The 19,365-nt window shown below is 39.5% G+C and overlaps 1 protein-coding gene across 2 annotated transcripts in view; it reads right to left on the bottom strand.

Moving 5' to 3' along the window:
* The window catches only part of iqgap2 (IQ motif containing GTPase activating protein 2), a 164,929-nt gene that overhangs the window by 11,246 nt on the left and 134,318 nt on the right, over positions 1–19,365 (bottom strand). For both annotated transcript variants that reach the window (XM_031893843.1, XM_031893849.1), the window contains 11 exons: positions 18,394–18,534; positions 16,753–16,837; positions 15,274–15,506; positions 11,686–11,818; positions 6,980–7,082; positions 5,164–5,305; positions 4,933–5,020; positions 3,618–3,830; positions 3,275–3,435; positions 2,777–2,920; positions 2,117–2,225 (listed from right to left, as the gene is read on the bottom strand). In XM_031893843.1, the coding sequence (XP_031749703.1) occupies positions 2,117–2,225; positions 2,777–2,920; positions 3,275–3,435; positions 3,618–3,830; positions 4,933–5,020; positions 5,164–5,305; positions 6,980–7,082; positions 11,686–11,818; positions 15,274–15,506; positions 16,753–16,837; positions 18,394–18,534 (1,552 nt within the window). The remainder of the gene's footprint in view (positions 1–2,116; positions 2,226–2,776; positions 2,921–3,274; positions 3,436–3,617; positions 3,831–4,932; positions 5,021–5,163; positions 5,306–6,979; positions 7,083–11,685; positions 11,819–15,273; positions 15,507–16,752; positions 16,838–18,393; positions 18,535–19,365) is intronic.

Raw genomic sequence — 19,365 nt, 5'->3', positions numbered from 1 at the left:
CTTGTCGCCAGCTTAATGTCCTGTGCATCGTACATCTTGCAACTGCAATAATGAGAAGGTTTTTATGGCTTAATTGCACTACATGAAAGGAATAGCTGGGAGCTCACATCCCCATTCCCCATCCAAAGGCAGACTGAGCATGCCGAAGGGCTTTATTTTTGACAGCTAGAAAAAGATTTAAAGGGGTTGGTCTCCTTTAAATTAACTTTTAATGTGATATAGACATAGATATTTTAAGGCAGTTTGAAATTGGGTTTAATTTTTTTATGGTTTTTCAGTTGTTTAGCTTTTTGTGCAGCAGCTTTCCAGTTTGGAATTTCAGTAGCTATCTGGTTACTAGTGTCTAGTTTACCTTAGCAACCAGGCAGTGGGTTAAATGAAAGACAAGAATATGAATAGAGGGTCTGAATAGAAAAGATAAGTACCAATATTAATACATTTATAAGCGCACAGAGCAATAGTTTTTGGCTGTCAGGGTCGGTGACCCCCATTTGAAAGCTGACAAAATGTTGAAGTGGAAGGCAAATAGTTTGAAAACTATAAAATATAAATAATGAAGACCAATTGCAAAGCTGCTAGTATACTAAAAGTTAATGTAAAGGTGAACCACCCCTTTAAAATCACTATGCAAACTGTAAAATATTCTTTCAGTGCTTACAGAGGGAAACGTATAAGTTTATATCCCACTAGGGACTAAAGCCCAGCCAGGGCAGATGCTGCTCAGATCCCTCACTCACACATCATGCAGTGCAGGGTTTCATGGCCATTATGACATGGAGCAAGGGAAGGGAATCCTTATGAAAAGCATTCTGAGGGAGCATTTAGCGTATGCCACAAAAATGTAAATGTCTGCTAAACAGAGTTTACACAGATAATGTATGAGGGCTGAAGTTGAAGTAAACAACATTCTTTCTCTGTATAACTGTATCTATGCATAGATGTATAAGTAGGAGCTGCCATATTTCTTACCTCCACTGTGTCCCTAGACTCCCAGAGGAAAGTTCTGTGCGCTCAGCAAAATAGTCAATATGATGAAAGTGCAGTGTTTCCAATTTGCATAAGGGTGAGGCATTAGGAGACTTCCAGGGAAATGCATTTATGGCTTTTGGGGAAGGGAATTTTATTTGAAATTGTTCAAATGTAATCAGTGTAATAGTTCAGATGTAACCAAGGTTTATAAGGAATGAATTGAAGATAAAAAAATAAAACAGAAAAAAACCAAAGAACCCATATTAATGCACTCAAGCCATTTCTTATTTCTTTCTCACAAGCCATCCCACAGGACCTAAATGACCACTAATGATGTGATTTGGCATACACAGTAGCCAAAAAAATCAATAAAACATTAATTAAACCCAATAAGATTGTTTTGCCTTCAATAAGGATTAATGATATCTTAGTTGGGATCAAATACAATGCTCTGTTTTATTAATACAGAGAAAAAGGAAATCAATTTTAAAAATCTGAATTATTTGATTAAAATGGAGTCTATGGGAGACAGACTTTCCCTAATTCAGATCTATCTGGATAATGGGTTTCCAGATAACGGATCTTATACCTGTACTAAAACGACTTTAAAGCCTGCATAAAGGGACAGTAATAGCAACATCTTTTCCTATGATTAGCAATTAAGCATTTGTGGGACTCCCAAACTGTGTTTCAGAATAGCCACACACTGCTCCCAATGTCTTTTATGGCAAGTCTAGTGGTCATTTAGGTCCTGTGGAGCAATAAATACAAAACAGTTTGAGTGCCATAATATGACAAATATTGATTTTTTTCTTTTAAAAACTAAAACAAAAAAGTAGAATTTTGGCACCTAGTACCACCCCTAAGGCAGTTTAGGAGATGCTACCCCCCCCCCTTGCCCCTCCGTGCATAGTTTTCTTTGCATTGGAGGTGGTTAAGTGAAATTAAGGGAAATTTGATTGCAGTTACAAGGAGTGGCTTTTTGCCATCCCTGGTAATTCTAGGGGTGCTGCCAACCAAGCTGAGTTTCTTAACTTGCCCCATGGCAGCAGCAGGCTTGGGAACTGCCACTTGAGCCAATAAGTGTGGCTTAAAGTGGGTGTGTGATCCACTTAACCTTTAATTTTGGTTATAAGGAATGAATTACCTGAAAGTGAAGCTGGACCTTCTCCATCTCAACACCAAGAAACTTTGCCTTGACTTCAAAGTCACCAACTTCATCCCCAGGGGTAATGTCAAACAAAACATTTTTAAACCTGTAGAAAGATTGAAAAGAAAGTGAAACTGCATAATGTGGAATGGACTGTAACAGCAGTTTCTTTTTCTGGTTTCGGCTTAGCACCTGTTATGCAAACTGCAGTCACAGGAATATGAAACCAACAGAAGAGAGAGAGAGACAGAGAGACACACACAAAAAAATTATTGGATTTCTTTCAATTAAAAAATGTTTTTTTTTCTTTTTTTTTTTTTTCCACTATGTCCCTGCATTTGCAGGACTCTCTCTCTCTATACATCTATTTTTTGACCCGCACCCAGGGCAGTTGCCTTTTTGTGAGGGGTTACACATACACGTACAGGTCCTGGGGGAGGGCAAAATATTAGAACAATAATGCACAATGTTGTATTAATAAAGATCATGACTGAATATAACTGGCAATACAGATCCTTATATAATAACTTTGATCATGCACCCCACGTCACATAAAGGGTAAATGCCGACACTTTCTGGGACTTGCCTTATTTTATTAGTATACAAATACTTTTCAATATAGAGGGTAGAAATGATTTCCAGATGGCTGGCACTTACTGGTTGGTTTGAAGTCCTTCAATTTCCAATATGACCCCTTTTTCATGTAGCCTGGCAGCGGTGTACTTCAGTGTGGCTTGTTTGGTTTTCTTGGAACCCTTTTCTTCTGCCTTTCCATCAAATTTAATAGAGCGCCTGGAATTCCTGAAAAAGGACCAAAGTTTTAGAACATGGCCTACAGGCTGGGCACCATCCAACTGCTTTAGTTTAGCCTAAGCCAGTGCTTCTATAAGGCTTACTTATCTGCTTACTAATCTGCTAAGGCCCAAGTGGACTACTTGCTCCTCAAACATGATTTGTGCAGCAGCGATTAAGGGGTTAAATTATGTTTTAGATTAGGACAATCCTAATTCTATATAACAACCATACTTGCTCCATCAGTGCTTATAGTGATGGTTTTGGGAGAGACCCATGCTAGATGTTGCTAGGTGTACTTCTCATTGCGGCCCTTCTTAGATCATCGTTCCAGTGGAGAATGCTCCAAAGAAAGATACTCACTTCCTAGTTAAGTTGTCCAGACAGGTCTTGATATAAGTGTTGTAATAGTTGATCTGCTCCTGATAGAATGCTGTCTTGGAGTTTAGTGCATTGAGAGTCTGCTGTAGCTTTACCAACTCAGCTTTCCGGCACTGGCGATATCTTCTTTGGTTTCGGATATCCTGGTTGAATATAAAGGAGAAAACGATAGTCCATTTTTAGTATTACAAATAGATATTATTTTCATATCGCAGCACAGGTTGAGGTTAGTAAATGCAGAGGAAAGAAGCCCAAATTCTGAACCCTAGTAACACTCATTAGATGGTGACAGTGACAGTTAGCTGTCAGACACATGCACACTTACCTTTGCAATTTCATTGATAATTTCCTGGTACTTTGACTCTTCAGTCACGAGCCCAGCTTGCTCCAATGTCCGCAGGTTTCGCAGGATTTTCCTCTTCTTTTGCTCTAGTGGCAGCTGCCCATCTTCGAACACAGAATGGCTTCGTTTCATTTTGTCGGGCGTTTTGGCATCAAAAGCTGCCCGTTTCTCTATTACCATTAAGTGTTCATTTTCCTTTAACATATATCATTCAGGTTAGAACTGCTGGTACTAGACATACTAAATGTCATGAATGCCTGATACAAAGTTAGGCATTCAATGCACAAAACCTAAATATGGCCACTCACACTGACAATTTATAACACCAAAACAATCAGTTTGGCCAATCTTTGGTGCAATCACAACATTACATACTGTAGTCAATCTAATTTAGATTAAATGAACTGAAAATACAGCAAAATGTGCCAAACCTTGCTGTCTAACCCACAGAAAACTAATGTCCTTTTCTCATCCATGTAGCCTCAAAGAGCCACTTCATGGTGCTACAGTTGGCAGCAGTATTGTAGTAAAGTGTAACCACCTATGGATTTTCTAGCTTTCTAACTAATTCTTCAGCAGGCCGAATGGTACAATACGCACATATATGTGGATAGCAAGGCTACATTGAGCTGCGTATTCTGACCGTAGTTCTTGGAAGAAACCAGATCTGCCCCCCCTCTCAGTTTGGCCAGTGCCAACCCCCCACATGCTGATCGGAGTCACAAGCAGATCAAATTCTCTGTTTAGAAAGACTGATTTCACAGAACTGCAGGTTGCTTTTTTTAAAGTGCGGGGTGCAGGGCATATACAGGTATGGGATCCTTTATCTGGAAACTGATTATCCAGAAAGCTCTGAATTCTTATTTTAATCAAATAATTAACATTTTTAAAAATGATTAATGTTTAATTTTTTTTTAGTTGACAAAGTATGAAGATTGAAATTGCAGAAAGACCCCTTATTCAGAAAACCCCAGGACCTGAGGATTCCGAACAACAGAAGAGAACAAAAGAAGACTGGGCAGCAAGGCTAAACTTTGCTTAAGTAAACTGCTCAACCATAGTGACACCTTTAGTGGTAGGAGGCCTTATCTGTCGAGGATAAAATGGCATCCCTGTCATAACTTATTATGTATATATTTATTCTGACAAGCTTCTAAAAGCTTTAATTTTTTGTGGTTTTAGTTAATCACCCTCCTGACTGTGCCATAAAGGAAGCCCGATGGATAGCAGGTCATGCCCCATGTTGGCTCTTTGTATGGAGGAAAATAATGATGTATTTAGGTTCTGTGCAGGGTACCTGTGGCACAGATGCCGGCGTTTCCAGTATTTCTGTTATTGTCTCTCCAGACTGGGTGCGGATCACATCCACTATAAGCTTCTTCGTCCTGCATGAAGGGCATATAATAAGTACATGTTGGCCAATATTTGCATTATTTTATCTCATGGCATAGTTTAAATTCTTTTATTCAGTTGACTAGAAGTAGTAGCCTGACTGGGAGATCTGTCTGCATTATAAAAAATAACTCACTTGATCATCAGACTCTTCATGTCTTTATCTTCACCTTCCCGTAAGCCAAATTTACTGGTAAGAGAAAGGGATATTTCTGTCTTCGCCATCTGGCTGAGTGTGTTTTCTTTGTTGGGGTCATTGGAGTCCACAGCACCCTCACCTGAGAAAGGGATCAGAAACAGAAAGCTGCCTTAGGAGGTAATTGCTTCAATTTCTGGGAAGGACGGAAATGTGACGGGCAGGCGCTGATTTAATTAGATGTCAAAACAAAAAGTCATTCTGAAAAGATTTGTGACTGCATGTGATTAGCACTGCTGTATTAGGTCAGGGGCTGGCTAAAGAGGACTAACATATGGTTTATATAGTGCAGTTTCCTCCTTTGTAGACGCTGCTTTCTGCCAGTCTGATCCTGTCTGCATATATCATGCCTTTATGACATAAACCTCAACATTCTTTGCATATACACGGATACAGCATGCACACATTCTTTGTATGTAATTGCTACTGCAAATCATGTATGTCTGTCCCTTGCTATTTCCTGCACTGTTGACACAATGGGACCACTGAAACAATGCAGTAGCAGCCCAATCTCCCCTATCCAAGAACTTGCTTGATTGGGGGAGCACTATTCTCTGTATTTACTTACACTTTTCAGAGCCTTTAGTTATCATTTAAAGGAGAAAGAAAGCGTAAATCACTCGGGGGTTCCAAAAGTGATTGTATTTACTTACCTAATACCCTGGGCCGGTACTTCTGTTAGCAGAAAACTGCCCTGGCCCAGCACCCACATGAAGCAAGAAGAAGCAGGTAGAAAAGGATTGCTCCATAGTGCTCACTGAGAAGGACCCTGGGCCGGTGCAGTTTTAGGGCTCTGGCACACGGGGAGATTAGTCGCCCATGAAAAATCTCCCTGTTTGCGGGCGACTAATCTCCCCGAAATGCCATCCTACCAGCGAAAATGTAAATCACCAGTGGGATGGCACACGCGGAAGTTGCCTCGAGAGGAAACTTCCGCAATTTCATGGAAATCGTGCCGCTGCGTATGCCATCCCACCGGATGGCATTTGTCGCAGGTGACTATTCTCCCCGTGTGCCAGAGCCCTTATGCTAAAAGGAGCACAACCCGGGGGTATCAGGGAGGGCAGGGCCAGATTTGTTAACGTGCTGCCCTGAGGCCGCCCCCACCCCCCCCGTGCACAAGCGTGTCCATTTAACTCACATATGGAGCAATGGAGAGAGGATGCGCTGAAGTTTTCTGCATGTCCGGTCCCCATTGCTCCGTATGTGATGCAAAGTTTCAATGTGGCTTGGGCGGCATGCTGCCCCTAAATTTGTGCCATCCTAGCCCCGGACCTTTGTGGCCTCTCCACAAATCCAGCCTGGTATCAGGTAAGTAAATAAATTCACTGGGGGGTGCCACCCCCAGGTGATTTACATTTACCTTCTCCTTAAAAAATCATATTGCGCTTTCTAGATGAAAAAAAAGTTTAGATTGTAAGGTCTGTGAGCAAAGCTCTCTAATCGTATTTTTATTAAAGATCTCTGCCTTTCTGTCGGTTGTGCAATGATGGGGCTTGCGGTTTAACAGCATCAGTGGAAAGGGACGGGCTCATTCAATGATTATTCTATTGTATACGTATTGGAATATTTAGAATAATAATTACATGCACACTTTCCTTTGGGTCTTAATCATTTGAATACGTCTGAACTATTTTAATTTTCCATGTGACGCAGAGCAGGAAATGGCCAAGGACAAATATGACAGAAATAAAGTCAGACGAGTAATGAGCTGCGCGGTAAGGCACATGGAAAGAAATAACCCCACATTCCTTACCCAGAAAGGATTCCACATCAGGAACGGTTCCTAGTGCCTCCAGCAGCTCGTGCAAAATGTCATTGTGGTCTGGAGAAATGGCATCCTGATGTTCTAGAAGAAGCTAAGAGAAATAGAAGGATTAGCTTAGAAGTAAACACATGTATTTGGTTAAAAGGGGCAAAGATATGAAATATGACTGTTTTTCAAAGTACATGGTTAATGAGCAACACGGTGCCCTAAATCCTACCCCCGAGAGCAAGGGAAACCGCTAGGTATAGTAACCTTCAGCAACCAATCAGCAGGCAGCACGTACAGTTGTGACATCTACCTCAATGGTTTATTTCTTGTAGATAGATCTGTAGCATATATTACCACATCCCCCTAAAAGCAGTACATTGTATCACAAACCCTCTTTAGGCTTTACCTTAATGCCAGGAAAACTATCCAATGCCCAAACAGCCCACAGATTGCCAGAGTATACAGATTAGCAAAGTATACAGAGTATACAGATTAGCAAAGGTTAACCTAGAAATATGCAACACCATATTGTGCAATGGGGTGTACATTGCAGTTTTAAATAAATTCTGTAAATAATTACACAAGAGATAGTAGCACACTACTACATTAACAAGAAAGGGAAAGGCAGCCCCCCCCCCCTGCCCTGAGGTGTTTTGAAATACACCAACGCGTGGGCACAGATACTGCCTATTGACCTCAGCTGCCTGGATCCATAAAATATGGAAGCAAAAAACAATAGGTAAAACCACGGATATCATACCTTAAAAATACCCCTTAAAGTTGCCCAGTATGGGCTATGCAACTATCATCAGTTGGGGGCAAAACCATGTGCACCCATCCATTAATATTAGGTTGTACACCCAATAATCAGTGCTCAGGGTATTGCTGAAGGCTCTATTGGCAGCCTTCACCTAAATGCTCACAGGGCTCTCTGAAATTCAGACCCTCTCCTACTGCCTCAACCCCAGAAGCCATCTTGTTTGAGCACCAATCTTTATTCTACTATTCTCAGTCTGTGTAGCTTCTACCTACCAACCTACCTTTTACAATGAAAAATCAGGACTAATTAGACCAATCCCAGTTATGCCCAGAAAAGTCCTGATGTGCTCAGCACCCTGCCCACTTTCCAATAAACTGCACCCCTTGGGAGCTTGCAATTTGGGAATGTCTTGTCAAGTAACAGATAAAAAGGAAGTGGGTGGGTGGCTGGGAATTTCTTAGGTCCTCCTAAAGCAGAATTCCCAATTCCACCACCTTATTTTCCTGGAACACACAAACCAAGGTAATGAGGGTCAGCATGGCCTCTACATAAGAAGAATCAACATTCTAGTTACAAGAATAGAATGTTGTCATTTAAGGAAACCAGGGGCCTCTCTCATTGCCTCATGGCAATATGGCAACACATTAATTTATCATGCTGCGTAAAAAGTGGAGTGAAGCATTACTGGTGATGTTGCCCAGGGCAACCAATCAGCAATTAGATTTCAACAGTAGAAAACCAAACCAAAGCATCTGATTGGCTGCTATGAGCAACATCACTGGTAATGTTTTACTCCACTTTTTACACAGCATTATAAATATACCCCCTAACGTCCAGTCCTGGACTGGGATACAAAATAGGCCCTGACATTCTAAGTACACAGAGGCCCAAACAGCCCTTCCACCAGCCCAATAAATAGTGACTGTCTATGGCATCTTACAGCAGCCTCTCTGGTATTTCCAGAATTTCCAGATTTCCAGTCCGGGCCTGTTAAGGACTTGAATGTGACTTTACCTTAATTACAATATAAATCCTATGGCTGCCTAAATATAAATGATTTAAGAAATGTTATTTGTTAGCGTGTATGTTCCTATAGCTTTGTAGTTTTTTTTTTATATATGGTAATAAGAAGTTGTCACTTGTTATCACCACTTACCTAAGAGAACTACAAAGCTACAGTTATAAAGTGCATGGCCAAGCAGCCACTCAGACAGGCCATTTTAGTTTAAAGGCAAGTGGATGTAGTGTAATTGGCTGCTTCCGTTCTAGTGCAGTTGATAAGGGCAATGCTCTGGCATGCATGCATACATACATACATACATACCTCACTGCTATCTCATGGGATCTCAAAGAGCGCTAAAAACGTCACAATATCATAACTTATACTTTAGAGCATCCTGTTGATTCATAGAACTGTATAACTGTTTGGAGCAGGATTTACCAGTTTGCTAGGGGATAATCTGTCTTCTAACACCCACTCGTCCTTAAGAACAGATAACAAATACTGATCGTTGAAGCAGCTGTGCAGCATACAAACTGTTATGTACCCATGTACAGACACACATAGGTTCAACAACACAGCTACTCACTGGGGAGCCATAACTTATGTACATCTGTCTTTATAGAGACAGTAAATGCACTTAATAAAGGCTAGTGAGCAGAAATTATGGTTCCCCAGTGAGTTTTTGTGTGTCATAAAAAAAACAAAATTGGACGATAGCCAACTGGGTTTGGCAAGGATACCAATTTTTTTCGATCAAGGTTCCCTTCTCAATCTACTGCACAATATTGAGAGTTAATGAGTTACAAAGTACAGGAGCTCAGGGCTGGAACTAGGCCAGGTAGAGGAGCCTTCGTGGCTAAAAAGTGGCAAAAACTAAGATTTTCAACTTGTCGTCCGATAATCACAACTTTTTCGTATTGTCGCACACAAGCCAAAAACTTCTAAAAAATTTGAAGCAAAGAAAGATCTTTCATTGCATTCTGTCAAAGTTTTATTGAATAATAATTGTTGCAACTTCACAAAAAATTAGCATTTTAGCGCATTAGTGTGTTATAGACCTGTTCTGGGAGACAAGGCCACTGATACTGGTAAACGTTTTGGATATTGGGTCAATTTATCGATCGGGCAGAATCGGGCGCCTTTGAAGGTCCAAATGTTAATGATGTATCGTCACATACGGGCAGGAATTCCTTTGTTTTTACCTGTATATCTGATGATTCAGCTCTTACCATTGGTGGAGTGGATGAACATTCTATCCAGATCGTAATTGTAATGTGAACGGGCCCTTTATATGGTAGAACCACTGTAACTACTATCTGTTTGATGAAGTGTATTAGGTAATTGGATGAAAGTGGCAATAAAATGACACCCAATTACTGCCACAGACTATTTGGATTACTATTAACTAGGAGATCCGTAATTTCCAAAACTCTTGTAACACCAACAATCCTTTTATTGCTTAATAAATGTTTTCCTTGTTTGTAACCATCCCCCCCAGTTCTTCAAGTGATACGGCCTATATAACATTCCCCTGGATCAGGATCTCATGCTGAATTTGGGATTTTACAGTGGCTGTAGAGATGCTGGTTTAAAGGATCGGAGCTAAAAATGTATTTTAAAAAAGGAAATTTTGCCAAATTGTAGCATTAAAGGAACTGAGTGCGATGAAGTGATGTGTACACAGTGTTTTGCTTTTATGTCCTTGAACCAAAAGAAAACTGACAACTGGAACAGCACTTAACAGACCAATGTAATTATTTATATGTCTTATATTAACTATATCACACAGTTCCAAAATAGTGGGCGCATCAGTTACTCATGTAGCATTCCCTTTATCCTTATGTAGCACTTTACTCAGATTGTATTGAAATATCACTAATGTAGAGTAGGAGCAACCTGTGACTGTGCTGCTTTACTGCCCTGTGGCTACGACACAAACATGGCAACATTTCTAACACAATTGAACTTATTTTGACTTTTATTTAATAGTAGTAGAAAATACAGTATGAGAGCAGAAGGCTTTCCTCATGCCTGAGTGGGTTGGGGCAGAGGGGAGCGTCTGTACGCACATGTACATATAAATTATCCAATCTGGGGGCTAACGAGCACCATATGGGAGATATCATGGTGACTCACTCTCCCAGCTCCTCCGCACACCCAGAAAACAGGATGTTCTTATAACAGCCAATTTAAGAATCTGCAAGCCTCATGTAGCACTGGGCAAAATATCAATCTTTTCTCAAATAAGTCAATTTATTTGCATCTATCTGCCCTCTGAACTTGATAGGTGGGAAGGAATAGGAAGGCAACTTTGAAACGTATGGCTTCTCTCACGGGAAAGTAATTTTTTGTGTAAGAATGGCATACAGAGGGTGTCTGTCTAATGGGTTAAAACATTTTCTAAAAACCTTCTCCTATTAGAGTTAATTAGTGATAAGCAATTTTTTTCAGCAAGCATGGATTTGTGTGAAATTTCACATTTTGCCATTGGAGAATTTTTTGTGCAAAACTGCTGCAAAAAATTGTCAAGTTAGGAAAAAGTCAAGGTTGCATCAAAAAAGTTGTGGTTACATAAAAAAAAAGTTGCTGCAAAAAAGTAGCGGTTGCATCAAAAAAGTCATGCCGTAGCCGCTAATGAAGGATTCCTTCAAACTGATTCATCAGCATATCTGTCCAATGTATGAGTGCTCCCAATGGGCCTACCCAACTGATATCTGGTCTAAAATTAGCCAGATCTTTATCGGGCAAGTTTAATTTTCTTGTTGAAGAGGGGATTGCATTGGCTCGTTAATGCTGTCCTTGGTCCAGCGGCCATAGGGCCAAATGATTAATTTAGACTAATATCTCCCATCGTAGGTGGGCATATTGGGAGACAATCCGCTTGTTTGCCGACAAATGAACAGATCGCACCATGTATGGCCACCTTTAGTGCCTTATACTTACTGAATGCGTGTTGATAATTTCTTCAATGGAGATGTATATGACAGGTTTGCTCAGGGTCACCAAGTCCGAAAACTCATCAATATTAAATTTCTCCTCTGGTTCAGGAACCTCACAAGCCGACTGGAAGAACTTCCTACAAGACAGAAGGAAATGTTTCTCTCCATTTGAAAAACAGAAAGTTGTATGTAGATAGTGTGTATCTGTAATTCCATTGTAAAGCTGTGCACCTTGACAGCCCTTGTTTCAGCACCAGGGAATAGGTTTATTATATTCTACTACAGTTATGATCAGTATATGTACTAAGAATTTGCAAAAAATTGTTCTGGACGCAAAAAACTAACGTGTCTTGACAAATTATTGCACAGCATATCCAGCCACACAGGCACACACTGCCCACTTTGGATTTACCTGACTGATTGGCCAATAGTCCAAATGATGCCTGATTTGACTGCAGGCATTAATGGGCACTAAGCACTAATCTGCTCCTTTGGGAAAAAACCCTAGAGCTAGCATTCTCTTTCACTTCCATATCTGCCTCACCACGTGTTGCCAAGAGGCACGGACATCAAATTTCCTGTGCAGACTGAAATAAATCCAGGTTGGACAGCAACCCTATTTTCCAGTAAAAAGTCTATATTAGTTAGAAGCAAGAGGGCCCACTGACACCTGGGCCCACGGGGAGTTTTCCTGGTATCCTGCTGGGCCAGTCTGACACTGTAGATAGGCCTAAGGCAGGGTGAAATAAGAGGAATGGTAAAAGGCAGTAATGGGTTTACTTATTTTAAGATGATAGCTGGAAGATGTGAGAGTGTGAAGTCTAGCAGACAGCCCTGCGCCCCTTGGTGATAATAAACATCGCATCTGATTCCTCTTTTTACAGGAAACCTTAAGTTTAATACCCTTGAATGCTCATAATGATACATATTTTTTGCAACTAATTTGTAACAAACAAGTTTGCCTATAATTTGCCTTATATGGAAATAACTGAATATTGTGCTTCTGATTGAAATCGATATATATGAAAAGTTATACAAGCACAGACCGTTACTATATTGTTTTTGAAGCCTGCAAAACCGTGCAAAATAAATCTTTCTATTTGCACTCTGCTAAAGCAGCTAAATATCAGGAGCCACACACATTTAATCAGTTAACATGCCCTAGGTTACTCTACATTTTCTATAACTATTTATCAACAGTCTAACAACAGTCTATGGAAGCAGGTCAGCAACCCGCATGATCCAGAATCAAATCAACCGTTCAAATCAACCTTAAATGGTTTGCTACTATTAAAATCAGCAGGGTTTATCCCGCTTAAACAAGTCCTGTTGTGCCGGTATTTTTGTGCTATTTGGATCGTGGTGGAGAGTGCCGATGTCTCTCTAAATACTATGCACCAGGCAGAACAGAGTGGAAAGGCCAGGGTGTGCTGGTGAGTGTGGATTGGCATATGACTATAGATGAACCAGACCCTGTGGTCTGGGCCCCTTCGCGACTGGGGTCTGCTTCTTCTGTAGGTACACCACTGATTCAATTGTTATTGTTTGTCACTACGCAATGATGGCGATACAGGCCGTTGGGGTAAGGACCGCATCAACGAGCCAAAGAGGTCCTCGGTCCAAAGGGAAAATCAAACCTGTCTTCTAGGCCATCACAACAGAAGTGATTTAATGTCTCCATTTGAGCAGGACTTTTACTAAAGTTAACAGTTGGTCTTTATATTCACACATTTAATAAATAGAGAGTAGAAACAATAATGTGGGGGCTTATAAATAAGATGTAAGAAGTGCTGACTGGCACTGTTAGACAACTGGCCCTTTCTATGGCTGGAAATCTTACACAAAAGTATTATCAAGGTGCTTACTTCCTTAAAAGTCATCAAGGTTTTCATTCACATTGCTGAGTGTGTGGATTAAACTCCATAACATAACATTTCCCAGGCAGTTCAGTTTGAGGGGACAGTTATAAGGAAGGAAAGCTCATTTCCATCCGTGAGTATGAGTTGGGGTTTTATTTTCAATGAAACAAACAAGGATTTAAAATATGTTTATTATAGGATGAATTAATTCCAATAAAAGCTGTTGATTCTGAGGATTGTGCCAATTAGAAGAAAATAAACAAATGCTGGGAACATTCCCAAGCCATTAATAATTCAAATGCCTTGTCCAAGTCATGTCTAAGAATGGACCTCCCACCGCCAAAGCACAAGAAGGTGTCAGTGTTGTGTTATTTCCCATGGAACAAAAATACATATAAAGTAACTATGTTAAGGGATATAAATGCTTATGCCTATAAATGACATCAGAGAGCCGCTGCATTACACGAGAGAGACAGGAATATTCTAAAATGGTATTTCCTGGTGTGGGCACAGTACAACTGGGAAACTTGCAATACCACTGTATTCCGAGAAGCCCCAGATGCGGGACAAACACTCCTATCACACTCATTTGCAGTAAATAGAAAATATACTTTACAATATTCCCACAGTTTGTGCCCATTGTCCATTACATCTCCACTGACACCCAGATTATTCTTATTTTGCATGGATTTTCCCAGTTTGACTGGGACATTCAGACATTTCCTGCTATTGTTTAGAGATGGGCTACACTTTCACTTTCATAGGATGGGCAGGGCGTTGGGGGTCAGGAACAGGTAACTGGAATCCCCCCATACAGACCAGCAATACAGTATGGACTGGGATGTTTAAAGGGCCACTAAACTCTCACATTTTCTAGCAACACTGAGATTCATATAAGGGACTACCATGCTGCAATGGATTTAGGGTATGTCTTACAACTTATGAGAAAACCTAGGATCTTGCGTCTTCTATGAAGTTCCATTAACAAAATAATGATGGCTAGGCCATGCCCCCTTCTGGTGTTATGCAATGATATGATTAACACAATAAGGAACAGTGGGAGTAAATACAATGGCTCTTTAGACAACTCAAACACAGTCCCAGCCACTCAAACATTCACAGAAGCTAAAGAAACAAAAAGAAAAAATAAATATACATTTTATTATGACAATCCATAGGTAAAATATACAGAAGAACCCCATTTTCAATTTTTCAGGGGACCAGAAAAAAATCGTGCAAAATCCAGGAAAATGTAAAATCAGGGAAGTTTATTATGTGTTATATATTAGTGGGACTACAAAACAATGGTGTCAAATGCAGGAAGACTTAGAATCAGGGGATGTAAAATTGATGTTTCACTGTATAAGGGTTATATGGCACTTTCTCCGACAGCAGAGCAACGCCATGTGTAACAAGGGACTAAGTAATAATGTTTCAAGGGTCCTATGAATTGACATAGCCATCATTCACAAAAAAATCTTATTGAAAACAACTCTCTTTTTTGCACACTGACTCAACCATAATAGAAGAAGTTAGCAGCTTATATGTATAAAAGTAAAACAGAATAATACTACATGAAACATCAAATGCCAGCAAGAAGGAATGTTTGTTGGGTGTACTGGCCCTTTAAAAAGTATTATATTTACAGTAAAGCAGGTCTTTACCAAATCTTTGAAAAGCCACAGCTATTATTATAATTATTCTGATAATAAGGAAAAATAAAAGGATTTCACCTGAATTTCTGGTATGTCTGTGAGAGGTAAGGGTTCATGGAAGACATATGGGCATTTTCTCCATCAAACAGTTTATTGGAAGCCGCATGTTGCAGAACTTTAGCCACTGAGCCGAGATTCCTTCTCTGATCTGAATGTATCTGCCCTCCTGCCGTTATATCTATAATATCAAATCCATCTGGCGCAACGATGGCTGGGTTCATGTACCGGTAATAAAGGAGGTTTCCAACAATCTGCAAGGAAAAATAGAAGAGTAGTAACGATTGAATGCAAACAAAACACAAGCTAAGTACAGAGATATTGTATATTCTCTACTAAGTAGTACCACTACATTTGGCTTTTCTCTTTCATACCTTGTTTCATCCAACTATTGCCTAATACTCTCCCTTGTGCTAGATAACCAGAAGCTAAAAAATCTAACAGCATCTGCCAACACCACTCAACGTTCAAATAATCCTTTGTGTCTGCTTCTGCCATAACATAGAATGTGCCTACTATTATACATAATATACTGGATAATTCATATAAAGCCGCAATGTTCATATATGTTTTGGCATACATACCAATCTGCATAAAGGAAACATATATTTGTGGACCATTATAATATATTCTCTAAATTGTAGTGATGCTTAAACAATCTTTTTGACAACTAGATTTTTTTTCTTTTCAGTTTTGAGATATATAGTGATCGACTAACACGAATTGTAGATGCACTGTATATTGCCTGCGCATACAGGAATCAGCCAATTAAAACAGGTAGAATTTGTCAATGACTAACAGCATGAGTGTGCTGGTTGCAATTTGGAAGGGGGGAGTTTGGTTGAGGAATACACATATAAATCTTTAAATAATTAACAACTGTATTTAAAAATAAATACTGTTTGCATAACAGATTTATTAAGCTTTCATGGGCCTCCTATGAATTAAATGAAAATAAGTCTGAATGACTCAGCAGTGACCCCAAGGACATGCCTTGAGATTCCTTGGACCGCATGAAATTTGGGGTATCTTAGGGATAAAGAAAGAATTAATATGAGCAAGGATGCAGGGGTGAGCTATAAAATGTACCTTTGTACCATCCTAGAATTTGAATTATGGAAAACTGCAAAGGGCCCTTAATGTAGGGAGACATTCCTCATGCTTTCTACGTTACATAATGTCTGATTTGTCAGGTCACATCTGCAAACTGTTAGTATATTACACAGGGAAAGTGCTGGATTTCTTGTGCCCCTCACTCAAACAGGAGGCATATAACCCCAGATGTATCGGTGAATGTCATGCAGCCATTAAAGGAAAGTTTGGACCAAGAAGTTATTATATATTTTATATTTGAAGATGGTAGACCCCGGTGTACTACATCAATGTGATGTCCCTTATTTGTATAGTGTATTTGTATAGTGTGTGTAACTGTGACTCTGTTATGAAATACCTGCCGATGTTTTTGCACATGTCCAATGTGTATTGTGATATTGCAGGTACCTTTAATAGTTCATCCTCTGTTGCATCAGGGAACTTTTCATGCAGGGAGTTCTTCAGAACCTTGGCAATATATCGCATTCCATAGCTTTAAAGAAAAAATGAAAAGTATTAAAGAGAAAACAACTATGCTTCCATTTCTGTCTGATCAAGTGGCTCTTGTTTGTCCCAGGGAGGATTTGTGTGCTTTTCTGCCTGTGCTATTAAAGCGCAAACTTAACATTATTGCCCCTCTGCAAATGTTATCATGATAATAAGTCATTACAGGAAGAACCAATGCTTCACACATGATCTATACCAGTTAGAGGCATATATACATGGCACCATTACACCATCTATACAAGGGCAGAATTTAGATGGCTATTCAGCCCCTTCAGACCAAGTTTGCAGCTTATCTGCCCATGCATAGGAGGTGCCAACATATATCTGGCCAAAAATCCAATGAGGGTAGCACATGATCAGTCATGTACTTAGGCTAAAGGCACACAGATCCTGTCTTTAGTTTATTTTTAGCCCAAAATGTGCTTGGTGTGTATAGTGACATTTGAAAACTTTACTTCAACAAGATGCAGAATGAGGGTTACATAGGGCTTTATGAAGGATCGGTTTTCCACTTATCTGTATTGCTCACTAAAATGATGAGCTACTAATGAGCTACTGCCTCTCCTTTTGTCAAGCAATAGGTACAAATAAGGTGTTTTCTGTATGCAATACTAAATGCGAAAACAAAACAAAGCTAAAGGGCCAAGTGGAACTTGCAAGGGCAAAATTGCATCTAGTCATGGTATCCATGTTCAATAAGGTATCCTGGGAAAAAAAAAATCCTTTTTATACTGCAGGGTTCCCAGCTAAAAACCAAGGTTTGTAAATATGATTACTAAAAATAATTATTTTTATGTGTTGGAGCAGGGACAGGCATTCGTATATCTGCCATTTACTGCCAATTAATTCAATTAACAAGTATCATTTAAAATAGCTGTGCCTGTAAACCAGCAGCCAGATGGCAGCCCTAATCCTGTCTTAGTGGGTATAAAATTAAGCCTGAACCGAAACCACAGTTATGGGTAACCCTATACCACTCGAGGCAGGGTCACAGTTACAGAGCTTGAAAAATATCTCACCTCATTCAAATAAGAAGCAGTTCATATTATTGTAATTATTTTTTAATGCATATTTATAACACACCAACATATTCCGCAGAGCTGTACAATGAATTTGTGTACATTAAACCTACACAATTACATACAAAACCAACTAATAACCAATACAGAAGAAATCTATCCAAATTCACAAAAAGGGAAGCTTCAGCACCTACAATTATACTGTGTAAAGTGGGGGAACTCTCATAAGAGAGTTTATTATAGTGATTAAATTAACCCTACTGTAAAATATAAGGATATTACAAGTTACTGAGGAGTTCCATGACCATATAAAAGCATGATGTTGCAGGCTGAATGCTTTTATAAAGGTCATGGAACTTCAAGGTGACTTCTAATATACCGATAGGAGGTACTATATTTATTATAATACAGAAGTTTAGTAAGTCATGTGACAGAAATTACTTTACTACACTTTACACTGTTCATAAGGATATAATTTACAGGATATTTATGGCTCTTGTGTATTTATATATGTAGCACTTACGGGATGAGATCCAGGGAGGAGAATATGGACTGCAGCACTTTGTCTGTCACTACTCGGAGGCTTTGGATAGAAGATTCTAACTTACTGACCACTTCTGGGTGAGACAGGGCCTGCTCCGTAGTAACATCATATGGCAACTTGCTGCAAAAGCACAACAAAAATATTAAATCATATCAACTCTTTCTGCGACAGTCAGGAACATTTGAATCCCAAGTTTGTTTTTAAGAAGCCAAAAAAATGTGCTGCCCTGCTAAAGTAAATGCCAGCAGGAAGATTAATACAGGTCCTTGAACTATTACCGAGGCAGAACACTTATGGATCTGTTTAAAACAAGTGACGCCTGATGACGTTACCGGGTTAAAGCAGGAAGGCTGCCAAGTAAAGTCTATGTTTTTGTACAGTGAAAAACTGACCCCTGGATACAAACATAGATAATTTTATATTTAGTGTTTTTTATTGAACATCAAAAACACTGCTCCCAGCCTTTCTTTAAAACTAAGGGTAGTGGCACTAACAGCATTTCAAAAGGCAAACCGATTAAACACCAGGAGCTATCCCCCAATACAGGGACAAATTTTAGGACAAAAGGAATATTTCTGATCCAGTACACGCTGCTATTTTCTGTAGAAGGAAGCTATTAGAGATCATTTCTGCATTTTAATTGCCACATTATCTTACAGAGAGATATTCTGAAGTGACTTGTGTAGGAAAGTTTTCATTCACCCAGGTCATGATATGCAGTACTTAATGGTGTTAAGGCTAAAAGACAGACCCACTACTATATATCTTTGACAGCTTCAGACTTAAGAGACCCATTCACTAAACCACAATTTTTTTTTTCTGAAAAATTCATATTTTTTCTCATTTTTAGAATTTTTCATATTGACCACAATAATATCGTTAAAATAGTACAACTGTTTTGTGGTTTTCATTAACTTCCACGAAAAAATCGTATTTTTTAAGACTACGACC

The sequence above is a fragment of the Xenopus tropicalis genome, chromosome 1 (genome assembly GCF_000004195.4).
Source record: "Xenopus tropicalis strain Nigerian chromosome 1, UCB_Xtro_10.0, whole genome shotgun sequence".
Taxonomy (NCBI): Eukaryota; Metazoa; Chordata; class Amphibia; order Anura; family Pipidae; genus Xenopus; species Xenopus tropicalis.
This window is presented reverse-complemented; position numbering and strand designations above follow the sequence as displayed.